At 39.5% G+C, this 21,423-nt stretch overlaps 1 protein-coding gene across 1 annotated transcript in view; it reads left to right on the forward strand.

The window, feature by feature from the left end:
* Positions 1-8,012: 8,012 nt before the first annotated feature.
* ofcc1 (orofacial cleft 1 candidate 1) overlaps positions 8,013-21,423 on the forward strand; it is a 217,375-nt gene continuing 203,964 nt past the window's right edge. Inside the window, exons 1-5 of the mRNA XM_034166227.1 lie at positions 8,013-8,042; positions 8,501-8,567; positions 8,935-9,117; positions 14,476-14,580; positions 15,185-15,268. Coding sequence (XP_034022118.1) covers positions 8,013-8,042; positions 8,501-8,567; positions 8,935-9,117; positions 14,476-14,580; positions 15,185-15,268 — 469 coding nt within the window. The remainder of the gene's footprint in view (positions 8,043-8,500; positions 8,568-8,934; positions 9,118-14,475; positions 14,581-15,184; positions 15,269-21,423) is intronic.

Raw genomic sequence — 21,423 nt, forward strand, 5'->3', positions numbered from 1 at the left:
GGACGATTTTATGGGGATTAAACAGATTACAGGGTGTTACTGCCGCTTTAAGGACTGCCCACAACTGCTGAGAGCGCGGCACGCTCCCAGCACCGATGGACAGGCTGACACCCCACTGGAACAACCAGATAATTTCCAACGTGAAAGCTTTGTTGATCCAGAACCTCATCTGACTTTCACAAAAAGGCAGAAGATGTGGACATCAGCACTTTTTCCGGCACATTCCACCGTTACAGGAGTTTTTTTCATGGAAAGAAAGCGGACAGACATGCCACGGAGCCGTTCATTATGCAGGACAAAACCACCACGGTGTTGGTCTCTCAGGACAGCTTTCAGGTGGATTTCAGACGGATTCCGGTTGCTTTCCAGTCATGTGAATATGTGATTGTGATTGTGCATGAGCTGCACCTGCCCCAACATGTCCCGTGAGGCTTCATCACGGCGTTGCTTTGCGCCGAGCGGCTGCACCGCGACGCGCGGTGGAGCAGCTTCTCTTTCCATGACCAAAACTCCTGTAACAGTGAAATGTGCCGTTCATTTTTAAACTGGACGCTGTCTTGATCCGGTATGTCATCTGACTAGCACAGGAATTGTGAAAAGACGTGGACATCAGCACTTTTCCGGCACATTAAGACAGACGTGCGGAGGAGTTCCGCGCGTCGCGGTGCAGCCGCTCGGCGCAAAGCAACGCCGTGATGACGCCTCACGGGTCATGTTCTGGCATGTCCAGCTCATGCACAATCACAATCGGATATTCACACGACTGGAAAGCAACCGGAATCCATCTGAAATCCACCTGAAAGCCATCCTGAGAGACCAACACCGAGGTGGTTTTGTCCCGCGTAATGAACGGAGCCGTGGCGCATCCCTCCGCTTTTCTTTCCATGAAAAAAACTCCTGTAACGGTGGAATGTACCGAAAAAGTGCTGATGTCCAGCGGGGTGTGAGCCTGTCGATGGGGGCTGGGAGCGCGCCGCGCTCTCAGCAGTTGTGGGCAGTCCTTAAAGTGGCAGTAACACCCCGTAATCTGTGTAATCCCCATAAAATCGTCCCTGAAGGCCATATTAATTTTTCAAACAGTGTCCACCTGGAGGTCTCTCACAGTTTCTGGAAAAAAAATTGATGCAGCAAAGCTCCAAATCGTTCAGACATTTATTCGCAATAAAAAATAGACGAGAGGGGTGGACCACACCTCACTCAAAGCCTGCTCACAGGCGAATGACGCAACCGACAGCCATGAAAAAACTCACGCATGCGCACGAGGGTTCAAGCTTGTCTGACGCAATCACACGTGATTCAAATCCATATGTTTTTTTTAAAAAATAATAAGGTCGGATAATTTTCTAACAGACATCGTATATATATATACACACACACACACACACACACACACACACACACAGGTGGTCATATAATTAGAATATCAGGAAAAAGTTGATTTATTTCAGTAATTCCACTCAAAAAGTGAAACATATATTCATTCATTACACACAGACTGATATATTTCAAGTGTTTATTTCTTTTAATTTGGATGATTATAACTTACAACTAAGGGGCAGCATGGTGCTTAGTGGTTAGCACTGTTGCCTTACAGCGAGACGGTCATGGGTTCAATTCCCGTGGCCTTTCTGTGTGGAGTTTGCATGTTCTCCCCGTGTTTGTGTGGGTTTCCTCCCACATCCAAAGACATGCGGGTTAGGTGGATTGGAACCTTTAAAATTGTCCGTACTTGTGTGTGGGTGTGTCTGTGTTTATTTGTCTATTTGTGGCCCTGCGACAGACTGGCGTCCTGTCCTGGGTGTACCCCGCCTCTCACTCTATGACTGCTAGGATAGGCTCCAGACCCCCGTGACTAAGCGGTAGAAGATGAATGAATGAATAACTGACAACTAATGAAAATCCCAAATGCAATATCTCAAAAAATAGACTTAATACCGATACAAAAAAAGGATTTTTAGAAATGTTGGCCAAAAGTATGAACATGAAAAGTATGAGCATGTACAGCACTCAATACGTAGTTGGGGCTCCTTTTGCCTGAATTACTGCAGCAATGCAGCATGGCATGGAGTCGATCAGTCTGTGGCACTGCTCAGGTGGTATGAGAGCCCAGGTTGATCTGATAGTGGCCTTCAGCTCTTCTACATTGTTGGGTCTGGCGTGTCGCATCTTCCTCTTCACAATACCCCATAGATTTTCTATGGGGTTAAGGTCAGGGAAGTTTGCTGGCCAATTAAGAACAGGGATACCATGGCCCTTAAACCAGGTACTGGTAGCTTTGGCACTGTGTGCAGGTGCCAAGTCCTGTTGGAAAATGAAATATGCATCTCCATAAAGTTGGTCAGCAGCAGGAACTTCCTGGTAGACGGCTGCATTGACCTTGGACCTCAGAAAAAACAGTGGACCAACACCAGCAGATGACATTGCACCCCAAACCATCACTGACTGTGGAAAACTTACACTGGACCTCAAGCAATGTGGATTCTGTGCCTCTCCTCTCTTCCTCCAGACTCTGGGACCTTGATTTCCAGAGGAAATGCAGAATTTACTTTCATCAGAGAACATAACTTTGGACCACTCAGCAGCAGTCCAGTCCTTTTTGTCTTTAGCCCAGGCAAGACGTCAAGTCAGCAGTCACCCCATGATTGTGTAGCCTGCAGAACTAGACTGAGAGACCTTTGTAGGTGTTTTGTGGTAATTATCTGATTACAGTGCGCAACCAGGTGTCTTCAATGTTGAACCTTTTCACAATATTCAAATTTTCTGAGATACTGAATTTGGGGTTTTCATTAGTTGTCAGATATAATCATCAAAATTAAAATAAATAAACACTTGAAATATATCAGTCTGTGTGCATTGAATGAATATAATATACAAGTTTTACTTTTTGAATGGAATTACTGAAATAAAATCAACTTTTTCATGATATTCTAATTATATGACCAGCACTTATATATACGAGGTCTGTTAGAAAAGTATCCAACCTTTTTATTTTTTGCAAAAACCATATAGATTTGAATCACTTGTGCGGGTGCGGATGGAGAAATTGTGCATGAGCTGGACATGCCAGAACATGTCCTGTGAGGCTTCATCATGGCGTTGCTTTGCGCCATGCGGCTCCACCGCGACGCGTGGAATTCCTCCGCTCCTCTTTCCATGACAAAAACTCCTGTAACAGTGAAATGTGCTGTTCATTTCCACACTGGACGCTGTGTTGATCCGGGACGTCGTCTGACTTCCACAGGAATTGCGGAAGACGTGGACATCTGCACTTTTTTGGCACATTGAGACAGACGTGCGGAGGAATTCCACGCATCGTGGTGGAGCCGCATGGCGCAAAGCAACGCCGTGATGAAGCCTCACAGGACATGTTCTGGCAGGTCCAGCTCATGCACAATTTCTCGGATAGTCACATGACTGAAAACCCACCGACAGCCGTCTGAAAGCCATCTGAAAGCCGTCCTGTGAGACCAACATGGAGGTGCTTCTGTGCCGCGCCATGAACGGCTCAGTGGCGCATCCCTCCACTTCTCTTTCCATGAAAAAACTCCTGTAACAGTGGAATGTGCCGAAAAAGTCTTGATGTCCACATCTTCTGCCATTTTTGTGGAAGTCAGACGATGTCCCGGATCAACAAAGCCTTCACATTGGAAATGATCTGGTTGTTTCAGCAGGGTGTCAGCCTGTCGATCGGCGCTCGGAGTGCGCCGCGCTCTCAGCCGCTGTGGGCGGTCTTTAAACTGGCTGGAGCACTCCTTAATCTGTGTAATCCCCATAAAATCGTCCCTGAAAGCCATCTGAATTTTCCAAATGGTGTCCACCTGGAGGTCTCTCACAGTTTCTGGAAAAATTTGATGCAGCAAAGCTCCAAATCATTCAGACATTTATTCGCAATAAAAATCCGACGAGAGGGGTGGACCACTGCTCACACAAAGCCTGCTCACAGGCAAATGATGCAACCGACAGGCATGAAAAAACTCACGCACGCACAAGAAGGTTCAAGCTTGGCTGATGCAATCACACGTGATTCAAATCCATATGGTTTTTGAAAAAAATAAAAAGGTCGGATACTTTTCTAACAGACCTCATGTATATATATATATATATATATATATATATATATATATATATATATATATATATATATATATATATATATATATATATATATAACTTATTGCGCTTGACAGACTGCCGTTCCAGCAGCTGAAACACTGCTGCCTCCTCATACACCAAACTTAAAAGAAATCATTCATTGTAAGCATAGGGCATATTTAAAGAGTTAATGATTTACTTGGTTTGTGTTTTTTTTTTTTTTTCAGATTAAGTGTCTCCATGCACAACAGGTAGACGACACACACACACGTACATTTCAAGTGTACTGACAGGATGCACAACACAAGAACATGCTGGCTATTAAAAAATAAACAATATCTGGTGAAAGCAAACTGGTGAATAATTATGCTGCCTTCTGTCAGTGGAAGGCAGCATAATTATTGTTATTAACCAGTTTTGTTAAATACCATGAACTGAACAATTATTAAATTGCTGAAATAGGATTTTTGTTGTTTGTTTGTTTTTAATTGCTGATGCTCATTTATGTAGCAGAGTGTGTGCACAATGAAGCTCAAAGTGCCCAAAGCACAAAGGGTATAATTTCTTAGAGACCTGAAAATGGATATTTTGTCTGTGGAGCATTTGTTAGTGACAACTTTAATATCTGCTTGCTAGCTTGATTAAATGCTTGCTGAATGACTCTAAACAAGAAAATTCTGTTGTTTTATTTTATAGACCAGTTTTTAATGTAAATTTGACAACATTCTCTGTAATATTCCATTATTATTGTTATTATGATTATTATTTGACTATTAAACATTTTTCTTCATAATGAGCAAAATCCACATTTGTGCACAAAAACTGGGGTGTTTAAAACATTTGCATAGTCATATATAACCAAGAAAAAGGTTCTTGTCCTTGACTCCTTTTGCTGCACAGGGTGGCTGTCTGGAAATGGTAGCTTTAAGTGGCTTCACGAAACAGACGAGGTTTTTCCGTCTGCACTCCCCTAGCAAGCAGTGCACAGTGACAGAAGAAGACAGCTCAAAGCTGCGGCCTTGTTTACAGCTGCGTGGGGAAGAAAACAAGCAGACGTAAATGAGGGTTGACGGTTTCATGAAGCACAATTGGTTGATGGCAGATTCAATGTGACTGGCCTGAACTGGGCGATGATCCGTACAGTATGCAAAATTCACTTTCTAGCTGGTCTGTGCCCACCAGCCCCTAGCAGCGAGCGGTCTTCCCCAAGCCCTTCTAGCTATGCCTTTGAATGCAACAAGAACTGAACAAGCATTGTTGTGCTCAATTCTTTTTGACAACCATCACATTTAAAGGAACAGCAAAAAAAAGTCGGTTTTGTCACCAGTTGTAAATGATTTTTTTTTCCCCCATCATGTTGACGACAAAGTAAGCAGTTTGTATGCTGGCACAGTGAGATGACAGAAGCAGTGGGAGGGTTTCAGTAGGTGGGTGGCAGGAGGAAACGGGGAGGGGGTGTCATCTGTAAATGCCCTCAGATGACAAGAGAATCAAGTCAGCGATGATGCATTTTGCTCCTGTACATGTATGTTGTAATACACCCAAGTTTCTTGGCTCATGCCTGTGATATAGCATCGTATGTTTAACATATTTATATGCAACATGAAAAGCACGCACTGTGCCAAGTGCACATTGCAACATGACTATCATTTCACAGTTTTATTGACCTCTGTTCTGCTTTAATATTTAAATTCTTATTTATCATTTTTGATTTCAATGTTTCGAAATTGCCATGTTACATTCAGTTATGACACATTAAATAGGAGTTTTGCACAAGAAGGAGCTTCTTTTGAAAATTCATGGAGTCCACAGAGCAAGATGAGAACAAAACATTTTACTTGGATCTCCAAACAGAAGCTCAATGGTTGCTATGTACATTAGATTTTTAGTGACAGTGAACCAAACCATTAAGCCTGAGGTGCATGCTACTGGTTTCCCTCTGTGTACGATTTCTGAATATGTTGAATGTTTTTTTCACTGTGGCTGAAGTGAAGCAGTAATCAACAGTAGTGATCAGGTCTTATTGACATTTCCCAGACATCATCAGCGGGAAGTATGTTCATTTTTAGAAATGAAAGTGAAGGTAAACTGTGTGCATAGCAGAACAAAAATGAAATTACACAATAAAAAATAAGGAAATGATTAGATATTTATATAACACATTGATTTTAAAAATATTATTTTTGGTAGATTATGCACTTTGCATGTATAATGCACATATCAAAACACATTTTAAGTCTACAGATATTTTCCATTTTAAAAATTGTAATTTGTTTTATTTAATAAAACTGTCCACTTTTCAGTTTATGACAAATCTAATGACAGGTTTACAGTCCAATGCATAATTCCACAAAGGACACACAATAGATCAGGCCACCTAAAAGAAGTTAGTTTAAAAGGCAAGGGCAGTGGCATTTATTCAGTTTTGACTTGGGTGCTTTTTTTATTGGAAATGATTTGATATTTAGAAGTGTTTCACTATTTTTGAAATCTGTTTGCTGTACTTCTTTGAAGCATGTTAACAATATTTGCACAGTACTGTACATTTTATAGACCCCATCTCCAAAATATATTTAATAAAATATTTTTGGAACATCCACAGATTTTACATAATGATAAAAAATATATTTTGTACTGTAGCTTCTGCTGATTTGTTCTAAAGGTACTACCACTGCTTATACCTCCCCTACGTACTGATTTAGCTGATGAATGATAAATCAACAGAAAATGGAATGTTTTCACAGTCTCTGATGTTAAACTCGTGCATTATCAACAAAGAACAATATTTTAAATTTATTCACCAAGATTAAACAAAATAATTCTATGGATGCTCTGTGTTGTTAAATATTATTGCACAGTATAGCAGTTATTTGATATTCTGTGATTATATTTTCAGTGTGTGAAAGTGGCCAAATCACATTAAAATTATTTCAGAATTTATACACTGAAAAAAGGAAACATAACTGAAATGTGTACATCAATCACATATGATCAGAATGTGTCGATGTAATATAATTGTCTCCAATAAAAAACCATGTACATATCTAAAACACACAAATTATATATATATATATATATATATATATATATATATATATATATATATATATATATATATATATATAAAAATTGTAAAATCTAAAAAAAACTTTTTTCACCTTGTCATGTCATTATGGGGTATTGTGTGTAGAATTTTGAGGATATATATATATATATATATATATATATATATATATATATTCTGTTGCAGAAAGGTGTGGAGAATTAAACTCACAGGGAAACATTCATCCTGTTGCACCATTTCTCTCATCTTTGCTTTTCTACAGCATGTACAACTCTGAGAAACTGATTGGTACCCAGTCGAAAAGAAAATGGTTTTTAAATAAGTTACAATTAGATAAGCATTAATCTCAGTGGTATAAATGAATGTCTTGCTGTAGGGCTTGTTGAATGTAAAAACAGATTTACAAAAAAAAAAAAAAAATCTCTCCTCTCACCAGATTGGTCTGAAAGTAGTCCTCCGCTATTTTAATTGCTCTGTCATTTAGAGTTGAACTGAGACCTCCCCTCAGCCCCCCCCATTCAACCCCTTGATTTTGCCTTTGAAATTAAATATTGTATACAAATACACGCTGTTCACGGGCATGAGCACAGTTCATCATTGAAATCTGCATAAAATGATGCTTAAAAAGCTCCATACGCTTTGAGCAACGGAGCCCTTTTATATAGTGCATTCTTATGTAAACATATCCATAACGAAAACAACTACTTATGCCATTTCCCTCACAGTTCTTATTGTTCTGCTTGTCCGCAGAAATGAGAGAAATGTGGGACTGCAGAATTTGTTCCGTATACTCTTGATTTCAAAGGCAGCCATCCTTTCTTTCATTCATTTCTTCTTTTTTTTTTCTTTCTCTTCCATGCCAGCCTGGACCACCTACAACACTTTAGTACTACACTGTGTCAAGTTTGAATGTCATAAAAATGTCCTTAAAAAAATCAAATAAATAAAACAACCTGGCAACATCTATTTTTTTTTCACTTTCCCCACTTTTATGTTAATCTGAATGGACGTAATAAGAGACGTGCACAGATTTTGCACATGTACAAATGTATGCATCATATAAGTATTCCAGGAAAGCATCTTGCTGCCCGTTCATTTTTCAAACCAAGGAGGAAGTATTTTAATGTGACCTTCATTACACATTCATGTCAACTTTTCTTATCTATTTATGATTAAATTCTTTTCCACTCCTGTTGTTCAATTAGTGCTTGACCCCTTTAGTGCTGATGTAAATTAAATGACATTTCAGTGTCGTCCCATATTTAAAATACTGCGTTAGTTGCGGATCATAAATGATGATCTTCATTCTGCAGCTAATTTATTCATTTAACAATTTCCCTCCAGAAGTTACAGCAGAAGGCTCTGCAGCAACCTAAGCAGAAGAAATCCAAGTCGGCTGAATTTCTGATGGGTGAGTCCTGCTTGATGAGTTATTGCTCATAATTTGTGTAAGGATTAATTAACTAATTACAGACAAATGGCTTTGGGCTAAATTTTGCTCTTGCTTGTCAGGGCGCAATTTGTAATTATTTTAATCATTTCTTCTCCTTTTTTTTTTCCTCCTCCTCCTGCAAGATTCTGATTTAATTTTAACCTAATTGTGTTTTAGTGTCATTTGAGGAGGATGCATGTTTGGAGGCAGAGAAATGGCTAAAAGAAAAAAAAAGTTGCGTGTAAATACGGTTTGCTCATCTAACGAGCAGCTTTGACCTAACTGTTGTATCACTCCTGAGTGTCGTTACGGATATTTTTATTTATGTTTCTGTTTATTCCGCCAGAGAGAGAGGAGAGAGCCGTCAATTCGGGTGCAAAGAATCCAGACTTCGACGGAGGAGGAAGCGCTGAGCTTCTTTCTGCTCCTTCGCTCTCACCGAGGAAAGAAATTCGAGGTGACAGGCCAGATAGCACCCTTGCAGCTCGCCCCCAAAAAACGGAGCTCCAAGCCCCTTCCAAAGAAAGAGGTGAAGCTTCGTTTTTCATTAGGCTCAAAATTTGTTGACAGCAGATGTGTTTCTGATCTAACCTTTCTCTCTCACTCCATTCTGGGAGCCGTCGGTCCCTGCATTCCAAAGGAAACGTGTTCTAACAAGCAACCCTCGTATAACTTCTTCCTCCGCTGGAGAACGCGGCGGTAGTGGGTGTTCTATCTCTATCTGGTAGTACCCTCGACACAATCAGCCTTGACTCCCACTCTCGGCTACATGCCTTGTGGTGGGCTGGAGTCATAGGAGAGCACATTTACATACGCTACTATGCTACCAAGCCGATCCGCGGTCTGTGTGGTGTACTCAGAACGCCCCCGAAACACGGCTTAAGGCCAATCAGACATACGAATATGCCCCCTTATAATTCAGTATGTCAGGGAGAACTCTTGAGGAATGGGATGGTAAATTAGGATGCGTTCAAGGTTGCGAGCGTGCCAGTTTTCTCAAGGATGAGTCACATGTTAGTTTCTTGATTTAATGTTGTTTATTTTACTGCATGGCAAATAATTATTGTCACACACAAGACTAAGCTCACGTGAGAAACAATATGAACAAATTTATATATATATATATATATATATATATATATATATATATATATATATATATATATACTGTATCGGGGTGGGCGACTTGTTCCAGAAAGGAATATGAAATATTTGAAGGTAAGCAGTAGGCTACCACTTTTGGTTTATTCTAAAGTATCATGGAAAATTAATGTCTTCATTAAACATGACATTATATTTGATTGCATCACATTGCAACAAATCGAATCATATTAAATGCAATTGTAAAAAGTATATTCAAGTATCAAAAGTTTCTGATTTGTATCATAGCTCATGTATTTAGACACGTATATATATATATATATCTATATATATATACAGTGAGGAAAATAAGTATTTGATCATGGAGAAATCATGGAGAGGTCTGAAATTTTCATCTTAGGTGCATGTCCACTGTTGAGAGACATAATCTAAAAAAAAAAAAATCCGTAAATCAATCACAATGTATGATTTTTTTAAATAATTTATTTGTATGTTACTGCTGCAAGTAAGTATTTGAACACCTACCAACCAGCAAGAATTCTGGCTCACACAGACCTGTTAATTTTCTTTAAGAAGCCCTCTTATTCTGCACTCTTTACCTGTATTAACTTCACCTGTTTGAACTAGTTACCTGTATAAAAGACACCTGTTCACACACTCAGTCAATCACACTCCAACCTGTCCACCATAGCCAAGACCAAAGAGCTGTCTAAGGACACCAGGGATAAAACTGTAGACCTACAGAAGGCTGGGATGGACTACAGGACAACACGCAAGCAGCTTGGTAGAAGACAACAACTGTTGTGATTATTTATTAGAAAGTGGAAGAAACACAAGATGACTGTCAATCTCCCTCGGTCTGGGATTCCATATAAGATCTCACTTTGTGGGGTAAGGATGATTCTGAGAAAGCTCAGAACTACACAGGAGGACCTGGTCAATGACCTGAAGAGAGCTGGGACCACAGTCACAAAGATTACATTAGTAAAACATGATGCTGTCATGGTTTAAAATCCTGCAGGGCAGCAAGGTCCCCCTGCTCAAGCCAGCACATGTCCAGGCCCGTTTGAAGTTTACCAGTGACCATCTGGATGATCCAGAGGAGGCACGGGAGAAGGTCATGTGGTCAGATGAGACCAGAATAGAGCTTTTTGGAATCAACTCCACTTACCATGTTTAGAGGATGAGAACAAGCCCAAGAAAACTATCCCAACTGTGAAGCATGGGGGTGGAAACATCATACTCTGGGGGTGCTCTTCTGCAAAAAATTTTTTCAATGGGGTTTTGGGCAAATTATATATAAACAAAGTGAAAATGCAAAGAAAAACGTGTTGAGGCAAGTGCAGCTATTCTGGTTAGCTGTGTAGGTTAGCACTTACCAACACAACATCTCCCATCTGCCTCGCCTTTTCTTCTCAACTGGAAACGGAAAAAAAAAAACCTTTTCGCGACTGCTTCAGTGATTGCAGCTGAGAACAAAACAGATCACCTTTTATCCGTGTGAAGTTACGCTGTTTATTATTGTGCAACAGAGCTGAGGTCCCCTAAGTGGTCAAATCCCGCGATATCATGCAAGGTACAAATGAGACTGCAGTGTCCTATATGACTGCTTTCCTCCATAAGCTATTCATTTGACTGGCAACTAGAAGGGTTCTACTATGTAATGTTCACTCTTCTACAACATGTGTCTGCTGTAATGGTGACAGTACAGTGACTGACTTGAGATTATTCCCCCAACCCCACTCAAAAATGGATCAAATGTTTATCTGGTTCATAAATAATCCTTCACATTCATAGGTATTATCATTACAAATATGCCTACATGGTATTCACCAAGAACCATGTAATATTGTCCCAAAATTCATAGAAATGTCAAATAAATAAATATTACCTCTTTGGCAAAAGTGAATCAGTGGGATAGGATTCAAGTGACCAATATGTAGACCTGGGTTTGGTTGTGGGTTTGGGTCTCATCACGCTGTTTGTGTCCTTAGACAAGATGCCTCATCTGCATTGTTCCAGTCCAACCAGCTGTAAATGGGTACCAGTATTGGCTGGGAAGGTAACCTGCCATGGACTGAGGTCCCATCCTGGAGAGTTGTAGAGTCTCATCTCCTGCACTCTATAGTATCTGAGGATAAGCACCGATACCAGTGGACCTCAAGGCCGATATTGGACATACACTACTCTCTACATCCAAAACAACAGTCATGAGATGTTTCATGAAAAACAATGCCATCAAACACAGTAAAGCAGAGAATAAAAGCAATAATCAGAACACAGAGCCTCAGGGGGTTGATGCATACCCAGCATGCTCCACAGACAACAATATCAAAGTACAAGTATAACATGCATGTCTGTAACTGTTTTTTTGTTGTTGTTGTTGTTGGTTGTTTGTTTGTTTTAACTATGTATGGCTTGATCATATGACTGCTGTGTGGCTTCATTCTGAAGTCATTTATGGCAATCAAATACAAATATTTTGCTGAACAATATATGCTTTAGGTCCATCTATCGGCTTCTTGATTGTTGAGAGATACCAAAAAGGGGTTTTAGGACCAAGTTTTCCTTGGCCTTGACCTTTGACTAAACTACTCCAAAAACTAATCACTTCTAAATATCTATTAAAGTACCCACTGAGTTTGAAGGAAATCCATCCAGCCATTTTTGTGCTATCTTGTCCACATACACAGAGACACAGACAAATTAAAACAATACCCTGCTGGAATCACTTCACCAATTCTCAGGGAAATTAAGAATACAATTGAAACTGTGAAGTAGACACATACAACAAAATCACCGCAAATAAAACCAGAAATTAGGAGTTTTGGTTTTGTCAGCAACAAAACCTAAAGATCTGCTCTCAGACGCACAGAAAAAGAAAACAGTGTTGTCAGAAGTGAAGTCATGTGATTGGCGAGAGGTCCAGCAACCTCATTTTGAACAATCTGAAGAAGTGTAGTACTGCTCCTTGCAAGGTCAGACCACAAAACAATATAATGGTCAATTCAAAACACAGAAACACAAAAAGGAGTGTGTTTGCATCTTCCATAGATGAAAAGGGCTGAATCCTTGTTGCATTACCCAAGTGATGAAATTCATGACTTGGAAGGACACAATAGGGTCAAAAAATATACCATGATTTAAAACACAGTCAACAATTGTAAAAATAATCAAATTCATAAAATTGCAACAATCTAAAAAAACATTTTTTTCACATTGTCATTATGGGGTGTTATGTGTAGAATTTTGACAGGAAAATGAATTTCATCCATTTTGGAAAAAAAGGCTGTAACATAACAAAATGTGGAAAAAGTGCAGCACTGTGAATAATTTTTGGATGCACCATACATTATATTTTGTGACTTGCTGACTTTAAATTGCAGATAATTGAGAATAATCATTACAGGAAATCAGCGAAGGCCCTGACGAACTGTAGCTTGCGTTATATGCATTTGAATAGCAGATGAGTTGAATAATAGATTTACTTGTACAACTTTGACACAAAACAGGCAACATGAAGGAAACAACACAAATACAGTTTAGCAGACCTTCAGCTGAACATGGGAAAAGCAGAGCCTTTTTAATTTTGTGACCCTTTTATCTAGCCTTCCATTACATCTCATTCTCAATAAAGACTAATTCTGGCTTGCAAGAAGTAGTTACTGATGTTGTGCATATTTTCATTACAGAGATGAACTGGAGGACAACCAGACGATTGAGGTGAATCACAGATATGATTCAAAACGCAATCTGCGAAGCTAGCACCATTATGCAAATTTGTGTTTGAGAAAAGGGTTTCATAACCTCACAGCTATTTGTGGAGACATTTTTCAAACCTGATGTTAACGATGTAGAAAAACTCAACGTGTGATTTTCACAGTCAGTTTGTGGCGTCGTTGAAGAAGCCGTACAGCTGCTTGTTGTTTAATAAGTATTTCAGTCTGACTGTTTGACTCGAGCAGATTATTTCATAGGAGCACTAAATAATCCCAGGGAGCTTTCTTTTTCAGTGAACAACAGGTGCTCCTGTGAAAACTCTTCTAATCCTTGTATGGAAGGCATACCATGACTTAATGCACCACACATTTTTGGCTCCTCAGCCTCAGAAATACAACTAAAGCAAATTAGATTTGAGTAAAATATTCAGGGCCTGTAATGAGAATGATTTGGGGTTAAGAAAGCAGCTTGGTGGGGTGCACCTTTCATAGAAAGACCCTGTAGCCATTTGGATTCCCATAAACTCTGCGGAGCAGACTTGATACCCATAGGTCAGTGATTGCTAATAAGAAGTCAATGAGACATGGGCTCAGGTTATTTTCCTTTGGATCTGCTTCCCACAAACCTGCCCGGTCCTCTCGACCGCTGATCTCATAGTATTTAGAAGGTATTGTCTTTGAAATTCCAGGTACTTTTGAGCTTGTAGACTTTCTCATTAGTTCCTTTTGAACACTGCAAACATATGGCAGTCGTATTTAAGAGATTGCCTGCCTTGACCTTTAGCGGCATGCTAATTAGGCCCCAGAGCACCATGGGCCATAGGGAGGTGCACTGAGAAACTCAGCACTTTCTATGCCACCTCCCTCTCTCCCTCTCTATACTCCTGCCTCATCTCGGCTCTGCCTTATCTGCCAGCAGCCGCCGCCCCTGCCCTTCAACAGTGCGGGTTTCAAAATTAACATTTCGCTTCATGTGCTTCTAATAACCACTAACCTGATCCTGTGCAACTCACCTCTTCCCTTACTCCATCACCACTCCTTTTCTCTCATTCTCTCACTTTCTACAGGAAATGAACAAGCCCAAAATTACTTTGACCCATCGCCGGCAGAGCAGACTGACCCAAGGCGTTGCAGGATGGCTGGGGTCAACGCTGACGATGAGCTAGAATTAAGTATGCCATTCACTGTCATAATAGTTCTCCTCGGTTCATTAAAGTGAGGTGACAGGGATCACTGGTAGCAGGCTGCCATTCATGACGGCAGGACGGTCTATGTAAATACAGCAACTGATGGCGCCAACTAGATTGGCTGCCCAATGCACTGTCATTGACGAAGGTCATTTATCATTGGTCAGTTATCATTTCGCTATTTTTTTTTCATTCCTCTGTGAAATGACACACACAGAGCCATATCAATAGTTTGCCGCCCCCTCCTAAAGTAGGCCTATTAAAAGTGAGCTCTTGGGAGCCAAGTAATATGCATGTTATAATGAAACATGGCTATTAATGGAGAAGCCATTTCACCTGTATCTTTTGGATATCACTGCCGTGTAATGTCAAAGGATTTGCCAAACCAAATCTCATCATGTGATGACAGGCCGGCTAACAGGCATATTAATGCTCCGATTTCATTACCCCTCTGCATACACTCGATTTTCAGCCCTCGCTACACACAGATAATGTCTGTGATTTGCATGTTAAATGTGATTTAGATCGATGTTTCTGATTTTCCACAGCTTTTGAAGGTATGGTAATTTTATATTTGTTTGAATTTTAGCAGTGATGAATGCAGATGAAAACAGGTTGTATCAAAGAATGGCTGCTCTGTTGGATGAGGATGATACATTCCTAGACTTACCCGGTATGTATCTCCAGACTTTTGCAATACTCCACGTTTGCCATTGAAAAATGTATATTTTTAATGACAGAATTTGTATTTCCTTCTTTTATTACCCTGTCCTGATCAATAGTGGAAATAAATGCTTTCAAGTGATTTGTTCCTAAACTCTTCTGACATGTTTAAATGTAGGTTAATATTGCATAGATTCTGATCATTTTTATTATTATTTTTGAATTTAGACTTTGTAAGAACTGATAAAGCAAAAAACAATTCCCATGCTCGGGTTTTAAGCCCATCGTTTTCTATTTACTCACTAGATGGTGGCGCGCTGGAAGCCACCATCTTGGTTAGTGTTTAATAACCAGACATAAATACTGTAGAAATCAATGGACATGATCAGTGTTTTTAAGAGAGACTTCCACCATAAATCTGCATTTTCCATGCTATTACTGTGCTCTTACATTTATTCAAACTCATTTATACAACCACTATTTGTCAAAACAAATACAGAAGAGGATCAGACTATTTATATAACAGATTTGAATGAATTTGTTCGTCCCAGTCCAGATAGAAAATAATGCCGTCAGTTTGTCAAACACACAATGTCTGCCACAACACCAGATACTAGTCTGATCCTTAATTAATTTCATTATGAAGTTAAGTTAAAGATGGGAAATAATCATGGGTGAAAGTAAGAGCTTTGTCCACTCGCATCATGTTAAAGATATTAATATTAAAGACTGCAACCCACCTGCGGTGCTGCATTTATGGAGCGCTTCTCCACGAAAATATCAAATAAAGTGAAACAGCCACACCAGCTAGGGTGAAAGTAAAACTATTCAATAATTTCTGAACCAAGTTGAAAGAAATCTGAAAACACTTCACTGGAATATTCAGTAGATCATAGAGAAATTAATCTCATTTGTGTATATTCTTATATTAGTAGAATGTACAATGTCAAAGCGACTGTCATGTGACCCACTAAATTGAGAGAGAGGAAAAAAAATTCCATTCTATGAATTTGTTCTGACAGAATATCTCAGGATGGAAAACCTGATGTGCACAAAAAACCTGAAGCTAATTAAAAAGGGATAAATTGAGACTTATGAAAGTGAGATTTCTAATTAAATCACAAAATGAATGGTAAGATATTTATCACAACAAAGCATTCAGGCAGTAAAACCAAAGTCAGTACTTTCCAGAATACAGATGTCACAAAAAAATAATTTTCTAACCTTTATTAAGCAGTTTCAGTCATTTCCCACATCATTAATATTACATATAATACACACTTATGAAAGCTCACTCCACAAGTTATTAATATTTATTTAACCTTTATTTAACCATCTGAAACTCCTTTGTCAACTGGGTGCTGCACCTGAACGCTGCACAAACAGCATTTTCAGATCACTTTAACCCAAGTTTAAGTCAGCAAATAATCTATTTCTATTTGATCTAATGACTGATGACGCATAATAACGCTAAGCAAGATGGAGGCTGCTGGCAAGATTTCACAGGCTGCATCTGCCATCGAGTGGATTAAATAGAAATCGATATTTAAGCCCCATATTGTAAGTGTACTACACCTCAGCCAAGGACCAACTGGTCCTTCAATCCAAACTCTAACTGTTTGACTTATAAAATGAAAAGCTACCCATAGCCACCTGGCAGTTAATCATGTTTACTAGATTTGTTGTGTCAAGAAGGGCATCCGGTGTAAAACTTCAAATCAACACATAGATCTGCCTTGGATCTGCTGTGGTGACCCTGAGTGAAAACAAGGAAGAAGTTGAAGGGATTGACTTGCAACATTTGTCATATTATAACATTGTTACAAATTGTTAGTGTTGACCCAGGAGCTGACAGATAGGGCCCAAAGTGCAAACACAACCTGAAACAGAATGGCTTTTTTACAGTTTGTTTTGGATGAGAAGCAGGCAGGCTTGGCTGGAGTGGTCTGATTGCAGAAGACAGGAACAGCTGGTCAGGGCGGGCAGAGGAGTCGGATATGGGTGGATGGGGCGTGGCGGATCTGAATCACAGAGAGAACAGGGAAGCAGAAGTTTCAGGAAGATAATACTAAAAAATACAAAACATGAAAAACTCTTCAGAGAAGAGGCCAAGATGTCAGTACCACAATGGAGACTGAAAGATCATGGCACACCAGGGAGAGAAAATGATAAGACACGCAAGGAAATCTTCACGTTTACTGACTGCTTTGTGTGTGAGAGATCCTGATTTTTAAAAAAGTTAGGAAATCCACCATACACTCAAAAAAACAACAAAATAATGCCAGCAAGCTGGTTTCTAAAAAGCATTACATTACTGGGACAATAATGTGAGAAGTAATATAGCCTCTGAGATGTATTGTTTTTTTTCTAATATACAAGTATCAACATTCCATCAGTCTGAAACTGAGTTTGTTTACTGCTGAGGTCATGCTTGTGTCCCACATTGTGTGCCACTCTTTGTTCTTTGCCTCTCTTTCTCTACACTTTGAAGATGGAGCTTGAATCTTGAGTGGATGTTTACTGTATATGGGCACCACCAGTGAATATACAGTCCCAAAAGAAATTTAATACCACCAGCAATGAAAGCACTCATCATATGCAAGAACATGTTAATGCAAGTGGGAAGCTCAGAAAAATGGGATTTAAGTTTATTTAGAGCTCTGAGACAGCGGCACCATTCACTACCATTAAGTCCTTACTCAACAAATTTGCGTAAAACAGGATTTATTTTGTATGTCGCAGCCATCAAAGTTTAATATTGGGAAGCCTGATCTGCAAACAATGATTTGATACCTAAAGGTCAAAGGCTCTAGTTCTCATACTGGACAATTTCATTTAGGGGGTAACATGATGATCGCACACTTGCCTTGCAGGAAGGACAAGGGTTGAAAGTTCCACCATACCACCATCTCCTTATAGATACAGAATGGTATCCAAATATCCACACTTGCCTTCTGTGGTGACCCAGAGAGAGAGAGAGAAAAAAACAAAAAAAAACAGGAGCAACCAAAATAATCACACATGCAACATAAGTGTAAAGTTATCCTTCATATATATGTGTATAATCACGTGTTTTGTTGCAATGCTGGCTAGAAGTAGACACAAATCTTGCAGTGGCCCTGAGGATTTTGTATACACAGTGGGTAAAATAAGTATTTAACAGGTCACCATTTTTCTTACTAAATATATTTCTAAAGGTGCTGTTGACATGAAATTTTCACCAGATGTTGGGAACAACCCACATAATCCACATGTGTAAAGAAACCAAAATAAATAAGTACAAAAATTAAGTTATGTGTAATAAAATGGAATGACATGAATGTGTTCAAATCTTGAAGGGTCAGTGGACCTCTTCTATGAACTCTGATCTTTAGTTCTTTCCATAGATCTTTATAGGATTCAAGTCAGGTGATTGGCTGGACCATTCTAGCAGCTTTATTTTCATTCTCTGAAACCACTTGAGAGTGTCCTTGGCTATGTGTTTGAGATCACTGTCTTGCTGAAATGCCACCCTTATTTCATCTTCAACATCCTGGTAGATGGCAGCAGATTTTTATCAAGAATGTCTTGGTACATTTTTCCATTCATCCTTTCTTCAAGTGTATGAAGTTTGCCAGTGCTGTATGTGAAAAACAGCCCCCCATCATGAGGTCCCCACGCCCAAACTTCACTATTAGTAGGGTGTTTTTTGGGCTAATGTGCAGTGCCATTTGAACTCCAAACATGGTATGTATTATGGCATTCAAAGAGTTCAATTTTAGTCCCATCTGAACCAGATTGTGTACTCCCAGTATTTCACAGGTTTGTGTAAATGTTCCGCAGCAAATTTTAAATGAGCTTCAGTGTCTTTTTCTTCAGCAGTGGAGTCTTGTGAGGTGAGTGTGTGTGTACAGGCCAAAGAGTGCATTACTTCATGTTTTCTTTTAAACAATTGTACCTGCTAAATCCAGGTCTTTCTGAAGCTCTCCACAATTGGTATTTAACTCTTGGACAACTCTCCTGGCATTTTTCTCACTCCTCTCTCAGAAATCTTGGGAGGAGAACCTGGTCATGGCCAGTTTAAGGTGAAATGATGTTCTTCCCACTACCAGATTATGGCACCAACAGGGCTCATTGGAACATTCAAAAGTTTAGAAATCCTTCTGTAACTGGTGCCGTCAGTATGCTTTGCAACAATAAGGTTGTGAAAATCTTGAGAGAGCTCTTTGCTTTTACCGATAATGAGAGGTTTCTTGTGTGACACCTTGGTAATGAGACACCTTTATAGGCCATCAGTTGGGACTGAACCAGCTGATATTAATTTGCACTGACAAGGGGCAGGATTGCTTTCTAATTACTGATAGAGTTCAGCTGGTGTCTTGGATCACCATGCCTTTTTACACCTCCCTTACTTCAAGTGTTCAATACTTTTTTCCTGTGTCATTTCACATTATTACACAAAACTTAATTTATGGACAGCTATGGTTTCATTTCTTTGTATGTGTGTATTACTTGGCTTGTTACCAACGTCTGGTGAAAATTTTATGTCAATAGCGCATTTAGAAATATATTTACTGAGAAAAATGGTAAAGTGTTCAACACTTATTTTATCCACTGTATATGTGTGTGATTCCCTTGGATGGGATGTCAGGCAGATGGAGGTTACTTCCCCCAGCTAAAGCCGGTACTTATTTACAGCTGGGTAGACTGAGACAATGCAGTTTAACTGTCTTATCCAAGGACACAAACAGGTAATGTGAAAGGGATTCAAACCCATGTCTACATAATGGTAGTCCAGCTCCTTATTCACTGAACTACCAGCTCTACAAATGTCAAAAAATATTGCCTATAAAAAATAAACAACATTAAATAAAGAATAAATAAAAATCCTGGATGTGGGTTTGGACTAAAATTTCATTCAGTTTTTCAAAGACTTTGTTACACCTCTCCACCAATTTCCATGAAAATCAGTGTTTCATTATTTTTGTGGAATCAATTCAACCAACCATGAGCATAGATGTAGAACAAGCATAGCACAATGAATGCTTCTAGAAATGGCACCTTACTAGTCATAAGTGCTTTCCAAGCACAGACCATTGTCAAAAGTGGGTGTGCCATTTCTCCCCAGCTCGCTCACTTTTAAATATCTCACCAAGCAGGCAGCATTGAGGTGATTTAAGCCTGGCATTGTTCTGGGTGACGACAGTCGCACCAGATCCTGTTGACATGTCGCACATCACTCTTGTAATTCCAGCACACCAGTGATGGGTTTAGGTCCGCTTCAACATGGTAGAATTTAGTCTGCTTGTATTATTTGCCATTGTCTTGGATTTAGCTGTACCACTGAGATTAGCAGCCCCATCTATTGTCTTGGAATGTTCATGAAATCCCACAGAAAAAGTAAAGAGGATCTGGGATTAACAGTTTCTCTGTGCAATAAGCAGAGGCACATGGAAGGAAAGAGAGAGTAGAAGAGAGAGCTTGTGCTTCTGTTGTACTCAACTATGGCGGGTGCCAGTGAACACTTCTCAGAGTTACAATAGACTTCAACACAATCACCTTATTCTGTTGTAAAGATGCCTCCCACTGATGTAGGCCGCTTGTTTGCAGCAGACGTGGCTCGGTGTATGTCAGTACTGATCCCAGCGTTTTCTTACTGTGCTTCTCAGCTTTTGTCTTCACATTTATGGCTTACGACAAAGCGCCATACACGTTCCACGAAAGAGACCGCCAATGTGTCAAAGTATTAATGAAATGGACAGTGGCCAGTGCAGATGATGGATTCTGCAAAATTCTGAGAAAAATCCCTTCTGTTTGTCGTAGAGCTTCACTTCTTCCTCTTTGTCTCAGTAAATTCCATTGCTTTGGCTCAGAGAGGAAACTGGCTTTCTGTTTATTCTAGTTTTGTACACAGCATTAGGTATTCATATCTGCTTCTACGTGAAAAGCATTAGGCGATGATAACAGCTTTGGCTGTTGCACGTGTTGGACTGCACACGTTGAATACACACGTTCAAAGAATGCATCATGCTTTCTACCAAAGCAGAACTGCAAAACTGAGGAAAAAAAACTTACAAGTGGCATGTTAGTGACTATCATTCAGGAAAAAACAAACAAAAAATAACTTTTGTTGTCCAGAAGCATGTACACATTAGTGTATGAAAATATAAAATAGATTTTAGCAAA

Source organism: Thalassophryne amazonica, chromosome 1, assembly GCF_902500255.1.
Source record: "Thalassophryne amazonica chromosome 1, fThaAma1.1, whole genome shotgun sequence".
NCBI classification, from domain to species: Eukaryota; Metazoa; Chordata; class Actinopteri; order Batrachoidiformes; family Batrachoididae; genus Thalassophryne; species Thalassophryne amazonica.